The sequence below is a fragment of the Taurulus bubalis genome (genome assembly GCF_910589615.1).
Source record: "Taurulus bubalis genome assembly, chromosome: 2".
NCBI lineage: Eukaryota > Metazoa > Chordata > Actinopteri > Perciformes > Cottidae > Taurulus > Taurulus bubalis.
Genome location: NC_136590.1, coordinates 26974037 through 27001793, shown reverse-complemented (window position 1 = coordinate 27001793; position 27757 = coordinate 26974037). Strand labels below are relative to the sequence as shown.

General features: G+C 39.6%; 2 protein-coding genes across 2 annotated transcripts; one reads left to right on the top strand and one right to left on the bottom strand.

Moving 5' to 3' along the window:
* Positions 1-300: 300 nt before the first annotated feature.
* LOC306750325 (solute carrier family 35 member F2-like) lies at positions 301-7177 on the bottom strand (the record flags this gene model as incomplete). Its single annotated transcript, XM_079233734.1, has 8 exons — positions 301-1552; positions 1935-2089; positions 2172-2224; positions 3350-3506; positions 4414-4573; positions 5533-5660; positions 6352-6524; positions 7089-7177. 8 exons carry the CDS (start codon positions 7175-7177, stop codon positions 1307-1309), a joined length of 1161 nt encoding a protein of 386 aa, XP_079089860.1. The 3' UTR covers positions 301-1306.
* A 2586-nt stretch (positions 7178-9763) lies between these two features.
* On the top strand, positions 9764-22701 carry LOC306753898 (cullin-5; the record flags this gene model as incomplete). The annotated part of the gene is made up of 19 exons (XM_079237812.1): positions 9764-9787; positions 10999-11108; positions 11212-11311; positions 11478-11654; positions 11733-11874; positions 12551-12696; positions 16027-16107; positions 16659-16752; positions 17585-17715; positions 18271-18378; positions 18464-18528; positions 18619-18751; positions 19147-19278; positions 19450-19573; positions 19988-20163; positions 20332-20493; positions 20694-20812; positions 21238-21361; positions 21571-22701. 19 exons carry the CDS (start codon positions 9764-9766, stop codon positions 21763-21765), a joined length of 2343 nt encoding a protein of 780 aa, XP_079093938.1. The 3' UTR covers positions 21766-22701.
* Between the last annotated feature and the right edge of the window lie 5056 nt (positions 22702-27757).

Genomic DNA, 27757 nt, shown 5'->3' with positions numbered 1-27757 from the left:
CAAAACAAACTTGACGAAGTTGTCTATTTAGTCGTTAATGGGCTCCAAAAATGGAGCAATCTATTACCGACTATTTAAAAAAAGCTAAATGAGCAGAGAGGAGGAGGAAGAGACATTGAGAGGTTCTGACTCATTAAAGTTCAGGCAGGGAGAGACCGACTGAGCCAGTGTCATTGATTAATAACAGTGATGATGACAGAAGTGCAAATATCTTTTATTAAGTGAAAGTGCTCTTACCACAATTAAAAAAAAAACACCCTGTAACAAGTAAAATAGTATTGTATGTGGTAGCTCATTTAATAAAAGAAAAATGGGTATACCTTGAACATAGTTAGCTTTCTGATGAGCTGTGAAAGGTAAAGAGAGCACATCTCCTGTAAAAATACAGTATCTATGTGAAGGTGTCGTGTGTAAATAATCTCTGGTTTAAGTACCAAGTAGCTCCTGCAATGTCGGTCCAAAATGTCTTCACTTCATGATTTTATTCCATTAGGTGTTTGTGGAAAATGGTCATAATTAGTATATGAATTCTTGAATTATGGCGCAAAACATTATTGAAGGTCACAGTGACCTTTGACCAGAAAATAGAATCAGTTCATCTTTTGAGTCCGAGATGACGTTTGGCTCAATTTGAAGAAATTCCCTCTGGCCGTTCCTGAGATATTATGTTCGCCAGTATGACAAACTGTCGGCGCCGAGGCATCAAACAAATCACACACACATTACTTGTCGCTTCCTTTTGTAGAACAACCAAACAGACGCATTTAAAGTGTAAAGTCAATGAAAATGATGATGACCCAGGTTAATACAAAAATCTATTTAATTGTAAAAAGTGAAACCTCTGAACGTCAACATGCTTTACACAAGGCAAAGAAAGCCTTGTGATTTACAGTGGATTTGGTAGATTACAAAATGAAAATTGTAACGGCACCATAGGCAACAAGAATACAACTTTGTGACTGTTTTTAAAATAAAAAAAAATGACATTACACAGTGGCGGCTGATGTGTTTTGTAAAATATTAAATATGTTGAAAAAAGGAGAAAAGAAGTAAGGCATCAGTTTTGGCACAATACATAGCAGTGCATTGTTTGTGTTGAACACATCGACATCCAGTACACACAGAGTATTAGAAGATGTTTGATCCCTGTTAATAAAGAAATTTGAATAAAAAAAGAAAAGAAAAAATAAATAGGAATGAAAAACTTGTCTATGCAAACTCTGAGATGTGCGAGTACAAGAAAATGTGTACTTGTGTAAGAATGTCAAAGTCAAAACTGAGAGTTCAAAAAAAAGTCAACCAGCTTTTAGAGATCTTCTTCAGCCTTTGGTCTCAGCGCGGCCGCATCCTCCGGTGTCTCAGTTCTGGGAGCATCTCTGCCCTCAGACAGTAAACGGTCCGAGGAGCTCTCGGCTGTGAGGTCGGGGAACGCCTCGGCGGGGTCGTCATCACTGGAGCCGGACTCCGGCAAAGCAGAGTACATGGGAACGGCGTTGAACATGACAAAACCCACAGTGATGACGACGAACGAGATGATGTACAGCGTTGAAAACTGAGGAGACGCGAGGAGGACATGTTAACGTTTCGTCCTGAAGGTTCCACTTTACTGCTTTAACCAGCTGGTTGAATGCATTACACCTTAGTAGTTCATACGTCACAATATATATATTATTATTTTACGACATGTTTATAACTTGTTTTTATTTTATTGTATTTTAGCAGATGTACAATTTTATTTCTTAGATTCTAATTTGTTTTAATTTCATTGCTATCTACTGCTTTACTGCATTTGCTGCACATATAACAATTGACACACACACACACACACACACACACACACACACAAAAACACTTGGCTATGAATCCCATTACATGTGAATGAGTATCCTGACGGCAACATTACAGCACTTGCTGCTTCTCTGGTCAACACTCACTGTGTAGTGGAAGAGGAAGAGGCCACAGAAGAGGCTGAAGAGGTCGGCAGTGAGCAGAGAGAGGTTGACCGCAGTGGCGCTGGTCATCTTCACCACCACGGGCATGAAGCTGTACAGCGCGTACATACACAGGGCGTAGACCGCAAACAGCATGGCTGCGGAACAAACGAACGGACTTCGGTCAGAGCCAGCCATCAGAAAATACTTCAATTTAACAAGACAAGGAAGTTAACTTACAGATGTGAAAGTCCCATTTTATTGCCGCCACTGCGCGAGTTTCCAGGACGACTCTGTGATGCCAAGCAATGCAAAAACAACAACAAAAAACACTTTTACACTTTAACCCCAAACCCAAATAAAGGAATTGTAGCCTTAAGTATAGGGGTGTGGGGGAAAAAATCGATTCAGCATAGAATCGCATAGTGGCGATATTGTATCGATACATGGAAGCCAAGTATCGATCTTTTTTTTAATGTGATCATCGCTGGTCAAAGACGTTAACTCAAGCATAAATCAAAGTGGCTGCTGGTACTCTCGTAGCGCTGGAAGCGGCCGGTGTTACGGATTAACAGGCGGCCATGTTAACTGGTGACTTCCGGCCGAAAGTCGCCAGTTAACATGGCCGCCTGTTAATCCGTAACACCGTCATCCCGACGCAGTTCCTGGAGAAGTAATATTATGAACCCAGACACGGCGGCGTTTGATGCTCCGACCTCTTTGGGATTACCACAACAAGTATGAAGCAGATAGTAGTTATTTTCATGGTGGATGGCAAAAATAAAAACTCTTTGCACAGAGATAAACCACAGAGATAAGCCCCGCCCACTCTCTGGCGCGTCCAGCTCGAATGATGCGACTATACAGACTGTAACACAAGCAGTTCAGTTTGTCAGGTGCAACATTTATAAAAGTGTTGGTCAGTTTGTCTGCTTGACAATCACATTTTGCTGCAATAAAAATGATTGACGTGAGATGAACAGACTGAAAACATTATCTTCTTAGATACAATATGTTGACAAAGTTTTCCTTTGGGGACAATTTGCGGTGAAAAAAAGGGAATAAAATCACAATATTCAATATATCGCAGAATCGTGATAGTATCGAATCGGGACCCAAGTATCGTGATAAATTCGAATCGTGGGACCTTTGGTGATTCCCACCCCTACTTAAGTAGCGTGTGTATTTGTGTAATGCGTTCATGTATTTGTCTTGATCACTAGACCTAAAAACACACTTTTGGTGCACCAAAACTAGAGGTTTAGATTGTACAAATTATTGATTAATTTTAAATGGAAACTTGTAAGACTCATGCATACACATATATTCAACCCTATAGCTGTAAATCAGCTAATTACACCTCTGCCAGACATAAGGGGACACATCAGAATATATGAGGGAAGTAAGCAATAACCCACAGATGTATGCCACTGATGAGGGTCCCAAAGAGGCCCATCATGCCAAGGAATTCGATCCGGCTCAAGTTCTTCACCGTGTACTCTTGGCACACATTGGAGACCGCGTAGAGGACAGCACTGAGCAGTACCAACCCATCTCCCAGCACCACATCACTGGCTGCACACACAGACACAGAGAGAGACAGAGAGAGACAGAGAGAGACAGGTTTACTGTAGGTAGACAGTTACAAATATTAAAATATAGAAACCACTGAGCTGTAGGGCTAATGATACAGCAATCATTCCAATCAGCCAAGATTGTTGGTTATGACCAGAACCCGATGGCATCCCTACTGCTCATACTCACTCAGCTTGTGCATGCATTTGTGCATGCCGAGCAGAAATGCAAAGATTGCTTCCCGCTCGCTCGTATGACGTGCGTGCGCCTGGTTTTTGTGTGTTTGGGTTAAGAACGATTAAACGCCATACGGGTGTGCGCAGCGGAGCACAGCTTGTTTACACGCGTATGTGGCAGCTGAAAACTTGAAGCAGTCCATTTAGCCGTTAATGAGGAGGTTTGTGGGGAGGGAGAGACAACGAGAGGTTCTGACTCATGAAACTTCAGGCAGGGAGAGAACGACTGAGCCAGTGTCATTGATTAAATTAAATCTCGAAGTTCAATAAGTGATTACAAAACTAAGTACTTAGTAGTTGTTTGTCATTTGTTTTGAAATATTGGCATTGAATAATAGGGCATCTTTCACAGTCCTCTTAGTTTTTTTTCAGGCTTTGATTCACTGTATTCTTCCAATTCTCTCGCCTCAGACAATCACATCTCTTTCTAGCTGCGTTTTTTAAGTGTAAGGCGATACATTATAAATACATTATAAATCCTATTTGCGCAGTGATTGCAGATTGGGAACATCTTTATCATTATGGTCATTTTGTGTTCAAAGTATTGGTCAATAATTCACTCTTCTATATTTTCATGAGATACTGGTCAACAAATTGTAATTAAGTTTCACATTAACTTTTAGTACTTTACGGATGATAATGATTTTATTTTTTAAATAAAGTGTCCTTACTGGATCCCTTTTCTCTTCCAGCCAGGATGTCGGCTCCCACCATGGCCCCCACCCCAAACAAGCACACCACCACGGCTACAAAGTGGACCAGCCTGTAGCGAGTCTTCAGGAAGAACCAGGAGAGCACCATCAGCACCGGGATCACAAAGCAGTCTAGCAGCTGAAACACAGTCACGGCACAATGGCTCACCGGCATTACGTACATGGACTTGTTGATAGAGGTCAGGAAGATAAGATAAGCTTTGTAAGTCACGTTACCGATTAAAATACTGCACGTACTAAATAGTTGTGGCGGCAGCAGACAGTCACAGTTAAATAACATTCAAGTTGGAATTGGACCTTTATCCACATTCAATTTAAAATTCTCATCATCGTGACATCATAATAAATACCTACGGAACTACTGCGCTAAAAATAAGCACTTCAAGCTTTCTGTCCTCCCAATAACATTACTCCAAAAAAAAAGCAGGTTAATCCTTGTTTTTGTAGTTCATAGAAAGAATACACAATTTACTTTTTTCTATTATAAGTTTATGGCATTTATGATTTTCTCCTGATTTGATAATGCCTTTGTATTTCTATTCTTGATCTCTCACGGCATGTTCAAAGGATTACATATCTTTTTCAACTGCGCCTTGGAAAATAAAGTATATCTTATTTTTACTAATTCCTGTAATTCGTCAGAAACTATTTGACTTAATCGTTCAAGTCACGTTTTTAAGCCAAAACGTGTCAGCTTCTCCAGAGTGAGGATTTGCTGCTGTTATTTGTCCTCTCTGATAATCAGACTGCAATTAAGAATTGCTTTAAAGTTATTCATTGATAAATCTGCAAATTATCTTATTGATTTACCCTAAAAAGAAAAAAAAACAGTGGGTAGTAATCTTTTATCATAGAAGACAAAAAACATCAAATCACATTTTGGGGCATTTTGACTTTTGAAATACTAAATCTTAACATCCTAAAAAGGTTTATTTTTGTTAATATGATGAAATTGATTTCAACCATTTACACACAATAAATAACAGACTTCAGCAGGTCACCGTCCTGTTTACGTTTAAGCATCTGTTCACACAACCAGCAGACTGAACTGATGAATCCTGACTGTTGTTCTCTTACCTGTATACTTGTCAGGGTGGTGAACTGGTAGGCCTTCACAACGGTATAGTTTGCCTCGACATCTGCCAGACCCATCACCAAATACTTCCACCACTTGGTTTTTAAAATTTGCAAGATGTTCCTGTCACCTGTAAAAACCGAGGCCTTTACTTCAGACTGGGAAAGGTGAAAGTATTTTTTCAAAGCTACTTTTGAACACACGTTTTCCCACATTCATGTTGTTTTTGATGAGAAAAATACCCAAACGGTCTTTTCATGGGTTTACACACAACTAATGACATTAACCACTTCCAACTTGTTCTTGCAGATTTGATTTGTGACTATTGTCAGACAAAAAAGTTTTTCCCCATTAAATTGTGCGATAATTTGCACAATTATAAAATGTTGTCTAATTTAATAATAAATTCAAATCAAAGCTGCTACAATAATAATTTATTATACTAACAATGTGCATTGTATGCTCTTAGTTTTGGTTCACTCTCACCGTTAATCAGTGTATTTTCTAGGTGCTGCAGTCAGCTGTTTTGTGCAAAAAAAGCTCTAAAATCCCACTTTGCACTATCTGCTTAGCAGAAAAAAAGCAGAGAGACATGGTTCACAACTATGTGGTGAACATAGTGGAGCAATTAGCAGATGAAGAGCAAGATACTTTTCTTAAGAAATACCTCCAAATGAATGTCAGTGTTTCTCTGCATCAGTTGTGTATTTTTACAAGTTGTTGCTGCTGCCCCCAAGTGGCCAAAAGAATAATTTACTGCAGGTTGAAAAGATGCAACTGAGCTGTGCAAAGAGAACAATTACAAGTCCAGACATGCCGACCTTTGCGTGTGCAGAGGATGGTCGTATAGACGAGGAGCAGCAGGACGTAGTTAAAGAAGCTCTGCAGCATTGGCGTCTCCACCTCGGCAAGGGCCAGGTACTTACAGCTCACTGCTGTGCCACAGATCAGCAGGGACAAGACCTGCCCCATGAGGATGGTCTTCAGCAGACGCCTGGAGGGACAGGGACAGCATTGTGTCAGCTATATCGCTAAAATGCAATCCAACACACCACAGCCCTACATGTTGACTCTTTGTCAAGACTCATGAAGGACGGTGCTGCGAGGGACTAGTGAACTGAGTCTGGAGGCAAAGCTCTCACTTTAAAAGTACATTTACATTCCAGGGTTCACCGGGGTGTGGTCAGAAGTGTGCATTTACCGCACCTGTAGCCAAACCCAACAGTGAGGTCACAGTGTGACGACACATCCTGGAGTACACTTCTACATCACCGGAACTAGATGACAAGTTATACCACTAGAGGTCGGTATATTGAAGAGTTGAAGGGGTGTTAAGGGGAGACACTACAGGTGAATAGGACCAAACATTTTGGCAATAGATATCACCATGAAACCTCCCCAGTTGATAAAATACATTAAGACAATGTACTAGTTTAGTTTTCAGTTTTATTAAATGGTATGTTTAAATATGCACATTGTGTATTAACTGCTTTGACAACTGTGACATATCAAAAAGGTCTTCTGTGAAAATGTTACTGAAAATAGGATAAGTACTCACCATGTGAAGACATCCCTCAAGTTGTACCTATACAACCCGCAGGCAAACCTCCATTTCCCACACAGTCTCTCCTCTTCGTGCCCTTCCATATCTTTGAGCGCTAAACCTAGGAGTTAAGAAGACATGAGAGATAAATGAAATATGAAAATCTCGGGGGATTTGTGTCTCTAAGGCTTACTTTCTTCATCAGATTAATGTCACGCAAGAAGAACATGGGACCAAATCTTCACAGGAATGCGATGTTGCTCATGTGACCGATGAGGCTCATATTATGATTCCCACCAAAATCGTGGTCCACGATAAATGGGACAAAACACAAATAGGACAACCTGCGTGTTTCGAGACTGGTCAATTCGGCATAGGTTACGGCACTGCACTTTAATGTAATCCAACTTGCAGGATTAGTTTACATTAGAGGCGGTGGTGCTATTAGCGAACATAGCACATTTTGGGAATGTTCAACTATGATAAGCCATACTTATGACATTTGCTGACAGCCGAATTTGAATATGGCTTTTTATAATATGAAATATCGCGTTAATTACGTTAAAACAGGTATTAACAAGTCGCTACAACCACACCAATATTAAACTCAGTTTTCCAACGAAGTTTGGTGTATCGTGGTTGTCAGCGTCATTCATCGGGCTTCCTGAAACTACACAAAGTTCAATATAATCGTAACAGAAGTATAAGCGCTATTCTGATCGAGTACAAATAATGTACATGTACATACGTTTTCCGTCTGTTCTTTAGTCATGACAAGTGTGGCCAAACTCTCCCGCTGAGATGAATATCCATGCTTCTCACAATCGCACCAAAAGACCATCCACGTTTGTCCCTCAACCTAATAGTAAGTCAACCTAACCTCGTGCTATTCTAGCCCCGCCTTCTGTGCTCTGATTGGTCCAAATAAAAAACTAAAGGACGTCTGCACTGCGAAGTCAAACCTGGTCTGGTGCTGATGAGAATCAACAGTGAATGGAAATAAAGTATATATATATATATATATATATATATATATATATATATATATATATATATATATATATATATATATATATATATATATATTTGCATATATATTTGCATTGTGTGCTTAGTCATCCAGACATTGAGATAAATCGAAATGCATTGCATGCAACATTTATACTTTGCTATAGCTCATCTAGCTCACTCAAGAAAAGCCATACAACAATGATAGTATTATTATTAATATTAATAATAATAATAATAATAATAAACAACATTAATAATAATAATATTATAATAATAATGCAGCTCAAAGTGCTTTACATTAAAACAGTACAAACAGGCAACACAAATTAACTTTAAAAGAATGCAGGTAAAAAGTGTTTAACCTCTTAGCGCAATAACTCCTGAAGGGAACCATTCTGCACTATAAGTACTTTTACTTTTCATTATGTATGTGTACTTTACTATATAAACTTTTTCTCAATAGATTCTGAACGCATGACTTTTATTTGTAATACAGTCTTTGTAAATTCTGATATTGTGCTTCTTCTACCACCGAGCAAATATGTCAAGAAACCTTGAATGAATCTTTAGCGTTTAATTTCTCCAACTACATTTTCAATGTATTTAATTCTCACTGCATAATCTTCATTTCATTCCCATTAACTGTTTTCCAAATATGTCTGTCCTTGTTCCTTCTTTATGTGACAATTACAATCCTCCTTGTTGTGTGAGAAAGCATTTGACCAAGATAGCCAGACAGAGAAAGAATGATAACAAACATCCTACTGATTGTAAGAAACAATAACTGTCCTTGAATCTGTTCAAATACTGTTTTCTTGCCTCCAGCTATACACACCATGCATACACTTAGATATGCTGAAAGTGGACTAAAGTTCATTAAAAGAAAGAAAAAAAAGTATGAGGTAAAGCAGCGGTAGCACTCGATGTGACAGTGGAAGACGTATTCAGATAATTTATTGAAGTGAAAGTGCAAATACCATAGTCCAACAGTCCTGAATTCAAAATGTCACTAAAGTACAGATAAGTTTCATCAGAAAAAGTGTCCTTAAAGAATCAGAAAAGTGTTAAATGCTTCTGCCATATTATTTTATAATAATAGTCCACTACATCTCAGAGTAAAACCCTTATGCAACTCCAGTACTTTGGCCCGCCAGCTATAGGCCTACAGATTCAGATTATCGATGCAAAATATAATTTATAAACAACAATAGAAACAACTATGTTAATTAGTTTAAATCTTGCATTTACCAGCCACATCATTAGTGATGCTGACATATTAATACATCAATACTTCTAATAAAATGAATCCTATAATGTAATATTAGTTTTCTGAAATATGCTCTTTTGCATAATGAGTGATTTTAGTTCTTCATTTTTATCGAAGTAAAATTTTGAATACAGGACTTTTACATAAAAAAGAGCATGTATTCATTGGTGCTTTTAAGTGAAGGATCTGAATACTTCTTCCATCAATGTTAAATATGTTATGACGATTAACTAATAACTGATAAATAAGTAAAAGGACATACATTAAAGAATGAAATCACCAGGATGGTTTTAACTGGTTAATACGTCTATTATTGATCTATATTTAGAAAGAGTCGGCGATGTGATGAGGTTAATCTTCACGCTTCCTGTAGTTCACGCGAGATTTCACGAGAGGATAAGTTGAGGGGAACATGGCGACGTCTAATTTGCTAAAGGTAGGAGCCAGTTTAATTCAATTATTTTGTATTTAACGGCCGCTGAAGCGCGTGTCAATCGCGCGGTGTGATGTTTTCATTTAGACCCAAACTTAACGAACATTACGCAGCACCTGTTCGCGCCTGCGCAGTCGGCGTTGACCCGAGCTCGGAGCAGTTAAGTTACATCTGGCTAACATTAGCCACTTATCACTGATTTAGCTGAATATAATGGCACACACCGCCGCTATAACTAGACAGGAAGAAAGTGCGCAGACACGTTGGGAGCGACAACGTACGGGGAGACGCCTCGTTAGCTTAACCTGGCCCCTGAAATAAGAATATTATCTGTGTAACTATCGTACGTTAGCAACACATATCATATCATCTGTCACTTCAGTGAGACAGGAATCAGCAGAAGACCACCACCCCCCAAGCTAAAAAGCTGACAAAAGCAACTGTCTGTAGCAGCGTCTGTGCAATGTGTGAACCCTAATCCCGTAAACTAAGTTTAGCTCTACGGGAATCCTCGGGGAATGTGTCTTTAGTTAAATCACTATTCATATATCCTCAAACAAGAGGTGGCACAGCTACACCGTGAGTGTAACAGGTTAGAGCTGTGCAACGTTTATTGGTTGGAGGGAAATTACACTGCAGTCAAAACAGAAGACTTTTTGCATTGAAAAATAAGTATCTGTGTACAGTAAGGGGCAGACAGGCAATCCTCCTGTGCATCTGTTACTATTGTGCATGGTACAAATACCCTTAACAAGTATATAGGCATAACATTAAAAGTAAAACAAGCACATTAAAACATCAATGTTAGAGAGATGTTAAACAGTCCACCCCCACAGTTTTATCAGGACAATTCTGGCTCTATGACTGGATATTAAAACCGTGTTTTATAAAAACAAATCTTAAGAACATTTTAATCTGTTTTTGATTCAAATTAACTGACTATGTTGATATGAGAACGTATAAGGCACTTCACTCTAATTATGAAAAAGGATATCATAAAAATATGTATTATACGTACCAAATTATTTGCATTAAAATATGCTGGCATATTCTTAAGGCGCATAATGAAAAAATAAGGCCTCGGACTACTCCGGGTTACTGTCGCTCTTTTAAATTGGAACTTACCCTGGTATTTAGTTTTTTTGTGTCGTTGCCTTACCTTGAAATAAAGCTCTGTGAATCGAGTAGTTCACTTCCCTCCCGTCTGTTTTCAGAACAAAGGCTCCCTTCAATTTGAGGACAAATGGGAACTGATGCGTCCCATAGTGCTGAAGCTGCTGCGGCAGGAGTCCGTCACCAAACAGCAGTGGTTCGACTTGTTCTCGTAAGTTTACCGTCATGCGTCTGCTTTCAGTTCAGGCATTGACGTTGAAGCAAGCAGGCAAAGGTGAATTTGTTAAGACAGATAATTCGTCATTGTTTCACAGAGATGTCCATGCTGTGTGCCTGTGGGATGACAAAGGTCCAGCTAAGATCCACCAGGCCCTCAAAGAGGACATCCTAGACTTCATCAAACAAGCACAAGCAGTAAGACTACGACCATAACGGGAATCTATCCCTGTTTTTACAAAGCAAACAAGTAACCGATGCTGTTGCTGATTTACAAGGGAAAAATAAACTGTTCTTCCGGCTTGGTATCTGTCAAGTAGATTCTGCAGGGTTTATCAGCCTTGTGTTTCTCACCGTTTCTAAGCGAGTGTTGAGTCACCAGGATGACACGGCGTTGCTGAAGGCCTACATCGTGGAGTGGAGAAAGTTCTTCACGCAGTGTGACATCTTGCCCAAGCCTTTCTGTCAGCTGGAGATCACTTTGATGGGCAAGCAAGGAAGCAACAAGAAGTCTAACGTGGAGGACAGCATCGTCCGCAAAGTGAGGAGGAGCAGGAAAAAGTAAATCAGCATGATGTGCGTTGTCGTCACATTTCTGACCGTGTCTCTGCCTCTTCAGCTGATGCTGGACACGTGGAACGAGTCCATTTTCTCCAACATCAAAAACAGGCTACAAGATAGTGCCATGAAGCTTGTCCATGCTGAGAGGCTGGGAGAGGCCTTTGACTCCCAGCTGGTCATCGGAGTGAGAGAGTCCTACGGTATGACCCACAGTAACACACTAGATTCTTTTTGTACAGTAAATAGTTTTATGAGAGTAGCTTTTCATGGCATTTAAGATATTTTCAAAGAGTGAAGTTTAGAAATATGAAACTCATCATGTATCCACTCCATGGACTCCCAAGTTTACCTGAAAAATGGTTCCTTCTCCTTCACCATAGCCTTTACAGCTACAGTTATGACTGCTGAATACGTAGATACTCATAAATATCGCTGTAAGAATTTTCTTTGATGCCCCCCTCCTGCTCTTTTCCCGTGATCTGTCTTTCTCTGCTGTCTCTAATGCCTCGTGAGCAGGTATTGGATTAGATCTAAATATATATTTGAGCACACCACTGTCCAGTTTTAAAAAGTAAAAATTTTCATTTCACTTCACCAATTTGACTATTTTTTGTCGGTCCATTAAATAAAATCCACATAATTATCCAAAACGTCAGGTTGTTATGCAACAAAATAGGAAAAAACACCAGGAGGGTCGAATACATTTGCAAAGCACTGCACATCTGTGTTTGTGATGTCTAATTTTAAAATACTGCCAGTTTGAAATATTGTATGTGTAACCCTTTGACTACACTGATCTGTCTACATATCTGCCGACACAATGTTGACCTCTCCCATATCTTTTTTGTGTTGGCTCTATGTTTTGTTCCTGAGCAGTGAACCTGTGCTCCAACCCTGACGACAAGCTGCAGATCTACAGGGACAACTTTGAGAAGGCGTACATGGATTCTACTGAGAGGTTCTACAGGACACAGGCACCCGCCTACCTCCAGCAAAATGGGGTCCAAAACTACATGAAATATGTGAGTATCACTCACAGATTTATTGTCGGAAGTTTTAGTGTTTAGCTCCTAATAAATGACCCCTGACATGTTTTTAATGAACAACATTGCTTGTTCAGTCACGACCATTTAATGTTGGACAGAAACTTAAAGCAGGCCCCCAAGAAGATCGCCAAGCTTTGAAGCCAAACTGACTTCATGGCCAAACCGTGGAATTCCAACTTCCTGTTCCGCCATGTGAGGCCATCGGGCCCAAAAGGAAAATAAACTTCCCAGTATGATGGCTTAAAAAGCCATTTTAATGATTCATTAGATTCTAAAAGTTGTGGAGGTTCAATAACAGCAGAATCCAGAGTTATTTCCCTTTGCATAAAGAACTGCCGATCATGTAAGTGGGACAAGGGCTCGGAAGCGAAGTAAAAGTAAACGCTAGTGCACTTGCCCGATGGGCCCTAAGATGCAGATGATGATCCGGGTCACTGAGCAACTTTCATAGGGACAAACGTGGCTCCGCCTCCAACGCTTTATCCAGTTATTTTTTTCTTCATCCATGGCTTTAAGAAACACTGGATACTGCGTTATAACATGGTGGCTCGTTACGTCCTGTGAAAGTGGCTCACTGTGTTTTTTGGGCCAATACAGCACTAGTGTCGTCCTCCAGCTGAGCCAGTTTGAGAGCATGTGCGTCTGAGACTTCCTGTTGGCTACCCGCACACATGAATGGGCTGCAGTGATTTAATCATACGGCTCATCTAGGCGTTCCACATTTCATTGTACCGAGCGGATCAAATACTTACAAAGAGCCGTTCTGTGTTTTAACGCTCCAAAAAATTTAAACACCGTTTTGTAGTTGTTCTTTTTTCTGATTAAAAGATGCTTCTTTGGGCTGTTGCCTCAGGTGATGCTGTGCCTGTGTATAAGATATATATGTGATGGAGCCAATGTTTCTCATCAGGCATGGACTTTAACTGGAGCATGTTTCTTGTTGATTTAATGTTCTTCTCTTCCCAATTTATGAAAAAACGGGGGGAAACAATGCCATGAAGTTGAGACATGAATACATTTTTATACTATTTATCTACAGTTAGTCAGTTGATACCGTGAAATGTTTGTATTGTAATCCCTCCGCTCCCAATCACAGCTTCCAGCTCGCTCTCTGCTCACGCTGTAAGAAAACAACTTTCAGCTCTCTCCGGTAGAGAAGACAATACAAGAAGCAGAAACTTGAGGCTTCTATTGAGGCTCCTATTCCCTGTTTTGATGATTGTGGCAATAAGCCAGTTGGATGAATCCAAAGAGAAAACCGTCAGACAGCCAGCGTGATCCGCTGCCGTGGCTGGTCTCGTGCTCGTCTTCTGCACAGTGTCTCTCTCACGCAAACAAGACTGAGGCAATGTGTCTGTTAAAGCACAGCACGGGCCAGAAATGTACACTTTGCTCAAGCTTTAATACTTCATGTCGGTCGGTGTAGATTGAACACGGCTACTTCAATGACCTTTTCTTCCCCAGAGGTTGTTTATTTCTTCTGGAGGACTTTTCCACCAACCTTTTGAAGTAATCCAGTTAGATTATTTGTAGCTGCTAAAGCAAGAACAACTCGTACAAATGATTCGTTCTTCAGTAGCTTGTATCAGAGATTTCAGCAATTTTCTTGTATTTGGAATTTTCTCTGTAAGGCACAAACACAATTTACAAGTGGTCCAGACCTGTTGTAGGAGTTGTGTGAAAGTATTCTTTTTACTAATGGATTATATATTTCATTACTTTTGAAGCAATTTTGAGTTTGTAACCCGACATAAATTACTCTTCATATTGACATTATTTAGTTAGATTCTGCAATTCAAATTACAGGCTAATATACAAAATGTATTCATATAGCCCAGTGGTTCTCAAACTTTTTCTGTCACGTCTCACTTTGGAGGAAGAAAAATGTTCGGGCCCCACCGCCCCAACAAAATTGTAACAAAATGGTCCAACGTTTTGTGACTCCTCCATCTGTGCTTTTTCATATAATAGAATAAAGAAAATGTAAATCCCTTTCAAGTAAACCAGATTGTTCCATCAGACAAAAACTAATAACCTGTGCAATCACTTTGTTAGAACAATGCAAATAAAGTTCTATCTGTGCAAAAAATAACTAATATTCTCCCCATAGTTTGCATGTTGAAGTGTCCTTGAACAAGACACTGAACCCCCAGTGCTTCACAGCAGCACACTGCTCCTTAATTAGTAGGATGAGTAAAATGCATAGAATAATTTCCACACTGGGATTAATAAAGGATTCTAAATTAAAAAAATAAATGGATTTTTTTTAATTTTATTTTTTAGAAAGAATCTGCATCTCCCCACTGCGCCCCACCTCTAATACCTACGCGCCCCACTGAGGGCCACGCCCTACAGTTTGAGAACCACTGATATAGCCTAATGATATCCCCAATAATTAACATTAGCTATTGATGCTATTGTATAACACTGCAATCTCAATATGAACATCTCAAACTATACAAACAAAATATTTCACCCCCTCCCTCTGCAACAATCGATGGCCTTGCTGTGGCGACGTGTTTTTCTTATCGAACCATTTCCTGTTTATTTTAGTGATAGTACGACCCTCATGGGACACGCAAACAAAATAAAGTACTCCGATAGGACAGAGGTTGAGTTTGAAGTCTTGAGTTTAAAGACATAATTTCTATAAAACCATATTCATTTTTTGATTGTCAATGTGCTAATAGTTGCATTTACAGGCAAATATATTTATTTTTTTAATTTTTTAATTTTTTTTTAATTTGTATTATTTTGGTGTAAATGTAAATGTACTGTATAGAGTACTTGCCTTTTCATGCATACATAATTGTAATAATTAACAAACATAAATATATTCTGTGTGTATGTATGTATGTGTGTATATATATATATATATACATATACATATATATATATATATATGTATATATATATATATGTATATGTATATGTATATATATATATGTGTATATGTATATGTGTATATATATATATATATATATGTATATATATATATATGTGTGTATATATATATATATATATGTGTATATGTATATATATATGTATATATATATATATATGTATATATATGTATATGTATATGTATGTATATATATATGTATGTATGTATGTATATATATATATATATATGTATGTATGTATGTATGTATGTATGTATGTATGTGTGTGTGTGTGTGTGTGTGTGTATATGTATGTACATATATACACGCACGCACACAACTCTTTCTGTTTTTATTATCAGGTTTGAGATCTTGTTGAGTATTTTATGTGAAAGAGATAAATGTGTGTGTGTATTTTCTCCAGGCTGATTCGAAGTTGAGGGAAGAGGAGAAACGTGCACTGCGATACCTGGAGACGAGACGTGACTGTAACTCTGTACAAGCAGTGAGTGTTCTACTGTTATGTTTGTACATTACAATGTTATATGTAGTGTTGTCCTCTCTTTTTCCAAAGTGCAACTCATATTAATTATAGCATTTTTTTAGTTAAATCATTTTTTATTTTTTGTATTAGTTTTAATCATTTCATTACAATTGTTTTTAATACTAGTGTATACATATATAACTTGTACATATTTTACTTATACTTACTTTTTATTAAAAGAACAGTTTAGGGAAATATGCACAACGGTGTTTCCTTTTATTTCCGACTGTGAGATTAGAAATCTCACATCTGTGCCTTGTGTTCATTAAAAAAAAAGGAGTTGCACATGAGTACTGAGTGGACAGATAAACTGTTGTTTGTCGAGGAATAGTAACGGTACATAACAAACAGCAAGGTTTTAAACAAAGAAGTTAGACATGAGACTAAAATCGACCTTCTTAGAAATATAACAATCAAGCATATTTCACAAAATGGAAATGTGTTATGAATGTGCTGCACAAATCTGTCTTGCGTTTCCACTGCATTGTTTCCCCCTCTGTTTATCTTCCTAGTTAATGGAGTGCTGCGTCAATGCACTGGTTACATTATTCAAGGAGACCATCTTAGCCGAATGCCCAGGCATGATCAAACGAAATGAGACAGAGAGTGAGTACGGACGGACTGCTCCCACCAAAGGCACAGCTAGCTCAGGTTTGCACCAGGAAATAGCCCTGACCAAACCTTCTTGCTCAGCATTGTGTTGTTGTCACCACTCCTCTTGCATGAATGAGGGATGATATGTGAAGGGTTGTCAGAAACATGAAGCCGCAAAGAAATCACAGAAAAGATGCTCCTTTTTACCCCCCAGAACCTGCCTTAGAAATGTCATGTTTTTTATATAGTATCAAAATATTCCGGTGATACAGAAACTCCGAATAGCTAATTCTGCATACTTGTTACCGTGCCAATTTGCCAAAATATACAGTAAACTAATACAAATTGTTGTTGTCCTGAAGATGTTGTCAACGATCAGACCAGATTTTTTTTTTTATTATTATTTGCTGCTGCTGAGTAGGTTTTAAAGTCACTTTGAGTATTGTAAGATTATTGTTGTATATGTACAGTATACATTCTTTGCAATTTTTTTTTTATTTGAGCTAAATCAAGTAATGCAAATATTTTACTCCAACATAGAGCCAATGCATTTCAGTACAGATGCAACTATGTTTTGATTCCTTTGGGAAATATAACCATGTTCCTTTTATTACAAAACGTTTCGTGAAATGTTGTCTCAACACAAGTACTTTTAATAAAAACTGTTTATCATTCCAGATGACAGATCCCTGAAATCCACTTGAACTTCTTAACATTAGCTTATACAACATGTTTGTTCCAGTCAGTTCCATGATTCAAATTTACAGTACTATAATAAATGATCTTAACATTCTGCTGCTTATGTGGTTTGAAAGTGATAACGTTGCTTTTCCCTCCATCACAGAGCTGCATCTGATGTTCTCTCTTATGGACAAAGTGCCCAGCGGCATCGAGCCCATGCTGAAGGACCTGGAGGAGCACATCATGAGCGCTGGCCTGGCTGATATGGTGGCCACAGCAGAGACGATCACCTCTGTGAGTGTCAAATGCAACACATGTTCTGATTCAGGTGGCAAATTGACATCTGCTGAATGCAAGTTGATTCTTAATGATTAAGGGACAAAATTAAAAATTAAAAATATATAATTATCCATCTAGACTGTTTTGGTGCGAGTTGCCGAGTGTTTAGACATCGGCCTCCTCTCGAAGGCGTATAATAGAACTATATGGAGCTCAGCTTGTGGGGCTCAAAGTGCCAAAAAAAACTCTCTTTCCAGACATCATGACCCTGTTACTCAAGATATGACTTCCCCCCTTCACTCAGTCATTCAGTGAGAGAAACAGATCTCAATCAAATATACAGCAGCTAGAAAAAGTTGTTTTTCTTGTCGCAGATTTTTTCAAATTATACTCCCACTGCTGTGTGTTTTTAAGTACGAAGCTCCCTGTTCCATCCATCGGGCTTGAGCCTGTGTGGCGGTGGGAGGGGCACGATGCGGACGACGCAAGCAGTCAGACTGAAGAATCACAGAAGAATGGACATTCAGGCTCATCCCATTGACTGGTGTCACCTTCTGTTCTTTTTTGCAGGACTCCGAGAAATATGTGGAGCAGCTGCTCACCTTGTTCAACCGCTTCAGTCAGCTGGTGAAAGAGGCCTTTCAGGACGACCCACGCTTCCTGACCGCTCGAGACAAAGTGAGCCGAACTCTCACGAGCCTGGTGTCATTGTAGGACACACTTGTCAGACGATGTTTAAACTGTTCTTCGAACCTCTTTGCAGGCATATAAAGCTGTAGTAAATGACGCCACTATATTTAAATTAGAGCTTCCCCTGAAACAGAAAGGGTAAGAGATGCTCCTTCTACGACGTTTAGTTTTTTTTGCCTGATTGCGATGACGTCTGACTGCAACAGTGTTCCCATCGCGTTTCTACAGGGTCGGTCTGAAAACTCAACCAGAGTCCAAGTGTCCAGAGCTGCTGGCCAACTACTGTGACATGCTCTTGAGGAAGACCCCACTGAGCAAGAAGCTCACATCTGAAGAGATAGAGGCCAAGCTCAAGGAAGTGGTACGTTTCATGTTCTGAGCCCTGGCTTCATGAGCCCTCTTGGTGAGCACTGTAAAAAGGTGACAAATTGGTTTTGCATTGTTCCAAACATAAGTCATCTAGAATATACTGGAGACCGTATTACTAACTGAAGGGGAGATTATACTTTGTTACCATTTAATTTCACCTTTTTAATATTTTTCAGGATAATTCAAGTATTTTTTTAATTGCAGATGCTCCATGTTTGGTTTGTGCTTGATCCTATCAGTCACCGTTATCTGGAGTCTGTTTTAATCTCACCCTCACAATGAGCAGCGTATGGCGGTAGATCTTGGACTGCATTTTGTTTCATGTATGTGCAGCTAACTAAATGTTTAATCTGAGCTTCAGTGAACATCTGTGTACTTTTTTTGCAGCTGTTAGTGCTGAAGTATGTGCAGAATAAAGACGTGTTCATGCGCTACCACAAAGCCCACCTGACCCGTCGACTCATCCTGGACATTTCAGCGGACAGCGAGATAGAGGAGAACATGGTGGAGTGGCTCAGGGTGAGATCCGAGGGGAGGGGGGGGGGGGGTGAGAGAGACTACTGAGAGTATACCTACTAATCTGAAAATGTGTTTTTATTTTAGTCATTTAGTGGAGCCAAAAACCTGAGTTTTTCTATCGCCTGTAAAAAAAAAAAAAAATTCTATCTGTTGTATCATGTATCTTAACAGGAAGTAGGAATGCCAGCTGACTATGTCAACAAGCTTGCCAGGATGTTTCAAGACATCAAGGTGTCAGAGGACCTCAACCAATTGTTCAAAGAAATGCATAAACATAACAGGCTTGCTTTACCAGGTAAGAGGTAGAAGAGCCTGGAATTGACTGACACGGTTGAATTTTTAGTCAGTGACTGAAGATGTGCCGAGTTTCTAATGTCAATATATACACATAATAAGAGTTTACAAACAAGATATGATATGTTAATTACCAGGCTCGCTGTTTCCTCCAGTTTTCTGTCTTTATGTAAAGTTAAGTTAAAAGCATACCCTCCTATAGCTTCTTATTTAGCGGTCAGAAATAAGATTGTGTGGTTCCTCTGATCTAGCTCTCTGGAAAGCAAACGTGTCTTTCCAAATTAGTAATCGTCCAAAATAGTTCCTAATGGCCACCTCTTTTGTTCAAGACAGTATTTTTGTGTGTAAGTTAAAGACATACAAACTGTAAGCAATTGTCATGCAACCTCGGTGTCTTTGTATGTTCCCCTTGCAGCCGACTCGGTCAACATAAAGATCCTGAATGCTGGAGCGTGGTCGAGGAGCAGCGAGAAGGTTTTTGTCTCGCTACCTACCGAGCTGGAAGATTTGATACCAGAGGTAGAGGACTTCTACAAGAAGAACCACAGTGGCAGGAAGCTGCACTGGCATCACCTCATGTCCAACGGCATTGTGAGTGAAACCCACAAACACACTGCACATAAACTGGATCATTAAATCACATTGGTGCCATTGCTTGGTTAACTTTTTTTTAAACTTGCACCAACATGGCAACATGGCCATCAGACACTTGGATGTTTTGCCTGTGAAAATGGACTAAACAATATGTTATTCCTCCAGATAACCTTTAAGAATGAGGTGGGCCAGTACGACCTGGAGGTGACCACCTTCCAGCTGGCTGTGCTGTTTGCCTGGAACCAGAGGCCCAGAGAGCGGATCAGCTTTGAAAACCTCAAGCTAGCCTCCGAGCTGCCGGACGCTGAGCTGAGACGCACTCTCTGGGTAAACGGATAGCTGTTATAAAATAAATGATGAAGCTGGATCTGGTAATTTGGCTTCATTATGATTGTCACAAATGTATTTTGAACTACAGATGCAGCGCTGTAAGTGTATTGTTTTAAATTTGACGTAGCTTGTTTTCAATCTGTTTTATTAATCAGATTATTTGTTCTTACCGCTTCTCTCTCTTCTCACTCTCCCAGTCTCTGGTGGCATTTCCCAAACTCAAGCGGCAGGTGTTGTCGTACGACCCGGTGGTGTCTTCGCCCAAAGACTTTGCAGAAGGAACACTATTTTACGTCAACCAGGAGTTTTCACTCATGTAAGTGAAAGTTATCTTGTAAGATTGGGCATGACATTATCAGTTATGGGAGCCCTGTCACCAATGATGCAACATACGATAATGTCCTCACGCGTAAATATATTTACATGTTTAACAAATCAAAACAAATTCTATACTAGCGACCCATGCATGAGCATGCAATGTAATTCTCGGACCTGCAAATTGATCTACATATCACTTTTAATGCGACAAAAATCTTGCAAATACCTTCAAATTGTGTGCTAAACATGCTTATGAATTTAGAAAAGTCAGATTAAACTATAGTGATATAGTGGCAGGTTATCTGCAATTTCACATTTGCACATGCATACCTACACACATCAAGTTTCCTGAACCTTTTCACTTAAAAACTGTAAACCTGTATTGTACATTGATTTGTTTGTGCTTTTAAATTAACTCTACAGAAAAAACTCAAAGGTTCAGAAAAGGGGGAAGATTAACCTGATTGGCCGGCTGCAACTCACCACAGAGCGAATGAGAGAGGAGGAGAACGAGGGCATCGTCCAGCTCAGGATACTAAGAACACAGGTACAGACATGAGCTCGCAGCATGCAGGTGAAGATACTGCTGCTCTCTCTTGTTATGCAACACCACCTGCTGAGAATAAATGGTTTCATCTTCCATTTCCCATCGTGGAGTTTCAACAGACCCCTGTGTTTGTTTTAACTACAATATAATCCATCTGTTTCACAGTGCACTTTGTGACCAATGTTTTATTTTTTGTTTCCCTTCTCCAGGAGGCCATAATCCAGATCATGAAGATGAGGAAGCGCATCAACAACGCCCAGCTGCAGACAGAGCTGGTGGAGATCCTAAAGAACATGTTTTTACCACAGAAGAAGATGATCAAGGAGCAGATTGAGTGGCTGATAGATCACAAGTACATAAAGCGGGATGAGACGGATTTAAACACCTTCATCTACATGGCATAGCACGGCACATCGGGATGACTCGTGTTGAGTTTGGTTTCAGTGGATCAGGCCTGATGGACACTAGGATACTTCCAGGCCCCCCGTCCTCTATTTAAAAATACAATCCATTCCTGTGCAGGGAGACATGAATTTTAAGACTGAGAGCTATTCAAAATAAATGGAACTTCCTGCCTTGAAGTTGTACAAAGACAAAAAGAAAATTGCAGTGGGAGTCTGCACCAAGTGGTTATAACTGTTTTTAGTTTGAGGAAGTTTCCTTTTCTGTCCAGATGGGGCTGTTAATGTGGTCTGTTTTTGATGCCATGGTGTGTCATCTGGGCAGCTACTACAACACTCGATGCTCGTGCAAGTCTAAACGGCATGCGGACAGGAAAGGCTGAGGAACTTTGGATCTCAACACATCTGCAGTCCGGTTTTATTCCAAATCAAACACCAGACCACCTGAACCTCTAACAAAACGCCGCCCTCGCCACTCAAAGGCGACGCTGCTCTGACCGACCTGGCTGGTTTGTGCTGTCGTAGCCCTCTGCAGTCGCAGTTAAAGTGATCAAACACTTAATCCGAACATTTAGTGTGTATAAAGAGCCAGATAAGCACTTCACAGTTTACAGGACTGGACCAGACGGGCCCCCGCCGGGCCTCTGACCTTGGGTAAAAAAAATGAAATATCATACCGCTATAATCCAGAACCCATTTACCTCGACCGAATGTACCCAGGGACAAAGGTGGTGTTGGGAGTCGAGCTTGGAGCTACACGTGTTTGTGACCGCTCTCTTTTCTGCAGGAAGCTTGGGGGAAGAAGCTGAGGTCAGTATTACACATGGTAAATACTACTCAGCTTTAGCAGAGTGTACCATGATATGTGAGTAATGAAATGATTAAATAAACAGCACCTTATTATTATTAAAAAAACAACAGGCTCGTCATTCATCCTAGCTCAGGTTAACAGTTCCATCTATCTATATATAGATATAGATATATATATTCTTTTATTTTTTCTTGAATAAAAATGAAATCATTAAAGTTTTATATTTCATGCTGTTTATTATTAATTCCATCAATTTGACACCTAAAGTAATAACTGAGAGTCATCTGAGAAGATATATTACACACTGAAGTTCCAGCCGGTTAGCTTGGTTTAGCATAAATACTTTAAATATGGAGAAACAGCTAGACTAGCATACACATTGTACCATTAAAATTAGGCTAGTTAATTTTATTTGTGTAAAATCCTACATGTCTTCATGTAAAATGATCAACAAACGTATATATTTGTTATATAAAAACATTAATTAAATAATAGGAAAATGTCTGCTAATTTGAAGCAGGAAAGACTAACACTTTCTATGACGCCCACGTCTATAATGCATACATGTACGGTTAAAGTTACCGTATAAACACTCATAAATATCCATAATCAGGCCATTTTTGGTGTGCATCTGTAGCGCCCCCAAGTGGTTGATTTAATGAAACCTTCAGGGTATGTTTCAGGTGCTCTCGTGGACATATCCATGAGATGTCAAAAAAGTGTTTCTCAAATACATGAACAATTGTGGAAAATCTAGGTTGGTAGACTTATGTTTAAAAATGGGAACCATGAATAAAAAATTTTGAAAAATGGCTTTACGTGCTTTGGCCAATCACAGATCAGCCTGTTCGATTCAACTCCCCCAAATCAAGATAGTAAAAAAAGGGAAGAACCCTGAGGGAGAGCAACAGAGGAGGATCCCTCTCCCCGGATGGACAGACGCAATAGATGTCACGTGACCAGAATGAATTATGTAACAGAGTTACCGCACATTCAATGAATATGACAGAAATTATTCATATAATGAGTAGTAGGCATGGTCCACGATCCAGATAACCACGATCTATGTCAGCAGAAGGATGGAGAGGAGGGGCATCTGCAGGGCCGCCATGGTAGGAGGCAGGACCGGCTCCAGACAGCCACGATCCATGGAAACTTGAGGCGAGGAAGCACAGAGGCTCCCGGAAAAAAGTAGAGTGCATTAATTAATAGTAATGTGCATTGAAGAGACAATAATTTAACCAGAAGGAGAAAAAGAAGAGAAGAAGAGGAGAGAAAGAAGAGGAGAAGAGGAGCTCAGTGTATCCTAAGGTGTCCCCCAGCAGTCTAGGCCTATAGCAGCATATCTACAGTAGGGGCTGGACCAGGGCAAACCTGAGCCAGCCCTAACTATAAGCTGAGTCAGCCCTAACTATGAGCGCTATCAAAGAGGAAAGTCTTAAGTCTACTCTTAAATGAGGTGACCGTGCCTGCCCCCCGAACTGAAAGGGGAAGCTGATTCCACAGAAGAGGAGCCCGATAACTGAAAGCTTTAGCCCCCAACCTACTTTTTAAGACTCTGGGAACCACAAGTAATTCAGTGAGCGCAGCTCTCTAGTGGGGTAATATGGCACTATAAGCTCCTTAAGATATGATGGTGCATCACCAGTTACGGCTTAGGTAATGAGAAGGATTTTAAATATGATTCTCGATCTTACAGGAAGCCAGTGGAGAGCAGCTAGTACAGGAGTAATGTGATCATGTTGCCTCCAAACTCCACTTCCATGTCTGTCCTGCAGGTGTCACTGTTGAATAATTTTAAATCAATAATTTTAAGTATATATATACATATATATGTGTATATATGTGTATATATATATATATATATATATATATATATATATATATATATATATATATATATATATATATATATACAATCCATTCCTGTGCAGGGAGACATGAATTTTAAGACTGAGAGCTATTCAAAATAAATGGAACTTCCTGCCTTGAAGTTGTACAAAGACAAAAAGAAAATTGCAGTGGGAGTCTGCACCAAGTGGTTATAACTGTTTTTAGTTTGAGGAAGTTTCCTTTTCTGTCCAGATGGGGCTGTTAATGTGGTCTGTTTTTGATGCCATGGTGTGTCATCTGGGCAGCTACTACAACACTCGATGCTCGTGCAAGTCTAAACGGCATGCGGACAGGAAAAGCTGAGGAACAAAAGCTGAGGAACATATATATATATATATATATATATATATACGTATATATATATATATAAAATTATATCAATATCTTTATGCAGTATATAACCAGTGTGTATGCCCTGTATCCAAAACATCCTGGTGTAACAGGCCATAGTATGCCCCCAGTCCAGACTATACCAGGGGTTAAAGGGGTCTAGACTAGATTATACCCCGGGTATATTACTGGTACTGGTAGTGTTGCACTGATCTGCAGGATGTCCGGGGAAAAATAAATTCTGCATTCTGAGTGATATATTTTCCAGATGTGCAACTGAATACCTGTGTGTTCAAAACCCTATTAATTTCATTATCTCACACAAATCTAACCATGACTATGATGTCTACACCAGAGAGGGACGAAGTGTGTTATTTAAACCTGACCTCTGCTCCTGTAGACCTACAAATTGACCCTTCTCCATTTCTTTATTACATGTATGTCTCTACACCCCTGCCTATTTACACATATAGGACACAGCACAGGGAGCAGGGTATGGTTTTCTGAGAGTATACTAAAGCTTCAGCTTTACTGTTAAACAGCTTTACTGTTAAATCGTAGGTGGATGGAACCTTCTGAACCATTCAGCTGAATGTTTACATGACTCCTGTCTGTACTATGGCTCATGTGTGATGACTTGTAACCTTGTTATATTCTTTGTATATCTTATCTTGTAATAAATTGTTCAAAGACTAACTTGCTCAAAGTACTGTTGATTTCTCACAAGGAAACTATTAATTTCCACCACACAGAGCAATACACAAGTTGGAATATATTTCTGTGAGCTGCTTTGCATGTATTAAAGAGTTGTTATGCTCTTTGATGGCCAGTAAGGTACATTTTCTAACTCCTGTGCCATCTTATTTAGTTATTAAGCATTTTGGTGTATTTGGACAGCCTGACATACTGTTTTCATTCCAAGATAGCTGTTGATTAGTTGTATCAGATCTGATTAAACAGTCTAGCTCGCTGCACCAATACTAACATTGTTATTATCAGTCAAATTTCAACTTCATTACACAATGAAAATGACGCAAAAAAATAGCCTGATGACAGTTTTGACTGAATGGCAATAATGAATGTCACACACCTTCACTGGCTAGCTAACGTTAGCTAACTATCAAGATTACCTGACATTATGTGACAGCTGGAACCAGCCGTAACAGCGACAGGCCCAATTGGAGGTGATGGTTTCTGACACTAAAAGCGTTTGTGTAACCCATTGTCTTTATTGAGTGCACGCAATTTAGATATATGGAGTTGAGATGAGTGCGAACAGTTCTGTCAGTTACCTGCAGGCGATGACCCTTTAAAGCAGGGGTCTCAAACTTAATTTGGCTTGGGGCCACCGCTGGTATTGTGATCTCATCGGAGGGCCACACAGAAAGCGCAATTTTTTTTTTTACATTCATAACATATTTTCGTCATAAAAAAGGCAACCAGCAGTTTCTATACATTTTTATAATAGTTTTTAACAGTGCAAATATATTTTATTTTTTAAAATAACTTATTGAAACTGCACCGAACCAACAAATGCAAAACCTGAATAAATTTGTACTTTATTCTATTTCTTGCCAGACACCTGGCAGTGCTTCTGCTCACACAGCTGAGCCACATTGACCCTGATCCAGGTCACATTGACCCTGATCCAGGTCACAGTGGAACCCTGATCCAGGTCACATTGGCCCTGATCCAGGTCACATTGGCCCTGATCCAGGTCACAGTGGAACCCTGATCCAGGTCACAGTGAAAACCTGATCCAGGTCACAGTGGAACCCTGATCCAGGTCACAGTGAAAACCTGATCCAGGTCACAGTGGAACCCTGATCCAGGTCACAGTGAAAACCTGATCCAGGTCACAGTGGAACCCTGATCCAGGTTACAGTGGAACCCTGATCCAGGTCACATTGACCCTGATCCAGGTCACATTGAAACCCTGAACCAGGTCATAGTATAGAAACCCTGATCCAGGTCACAGTGAAACCTGATCCAGGTTTACGATGGGCATCACTAAACCTGGACCTGTACTTGCATTTATTAAAGTTCATAGTGGAGAAAGGTTTCTCACAGATATATGCTTCCAGAAAAGTACATGACCCGACTGATCACTGTTGTCAGCTCAGGGAAGGATGGAGGCAATTCTCTCATAAATGGTCCAGTCATGTCTGGTTTTCCTTGTGCCTTTAGCTTTTAGATCACTGCTGCAAGTCAATAAGTTCCATTTGCAACAGACTCTGGACTGAGAAATGACTTCATACTACAGATCAAGCTTCATGGGGTGTGTGCACATGAAACATTAATATTACAACAGTTTTTGTTTTCAAACAAAATATTTACTATATATATTTGAGTCAAAATATGTTCTATAGAAAAACAAACTATTTACAATGTTTACACAATGTGCATGTTTCAGTTTCGTTTTTTCAAGAACAGTTTTCAGAACAAGAACAACATATGTACTCTGTATGTATGTGTGTACTGTGTACTCTTGTATGCATGTGTGTGTGTGTGTGTGTGTGTGTGTGTGTGTGTGTGTGTGTGTGTGTGTGTGTGTGTGTGTGTGTGTACACTGTGTACTCTTTACCAGCGCATGGTCGTGTGTCTAGCAGAGTAAAACTGAACAGCTGAGCAGAGCAGAGCTGTCATCTCTCTGTGGATAGTGTTGTTTTTTTTCTCAGGTGGTAGTGTGTTGTCTGTCTGAATAAAAACCAGTGTATCTTTGCAGCGTATGTTGGTGGGTGGGTCTTCAGGGATTTCCTGAGTGTTCATTGGGTAGTTTCACACAAAATGTCGACTGACACCTAAATCAACAAATCAGGTGAAAGGTGGAGCTGGACACAGCTGGACGCCTCTGGCTGCGTGCTCCTATGAGAGGATGATCACACAGAGGAGTGGGCGGAATCTCCAGACTGCTCATCTAGCAGTATCTGAATCTTTGTTCTACTCCGTTTTGTCACGGAG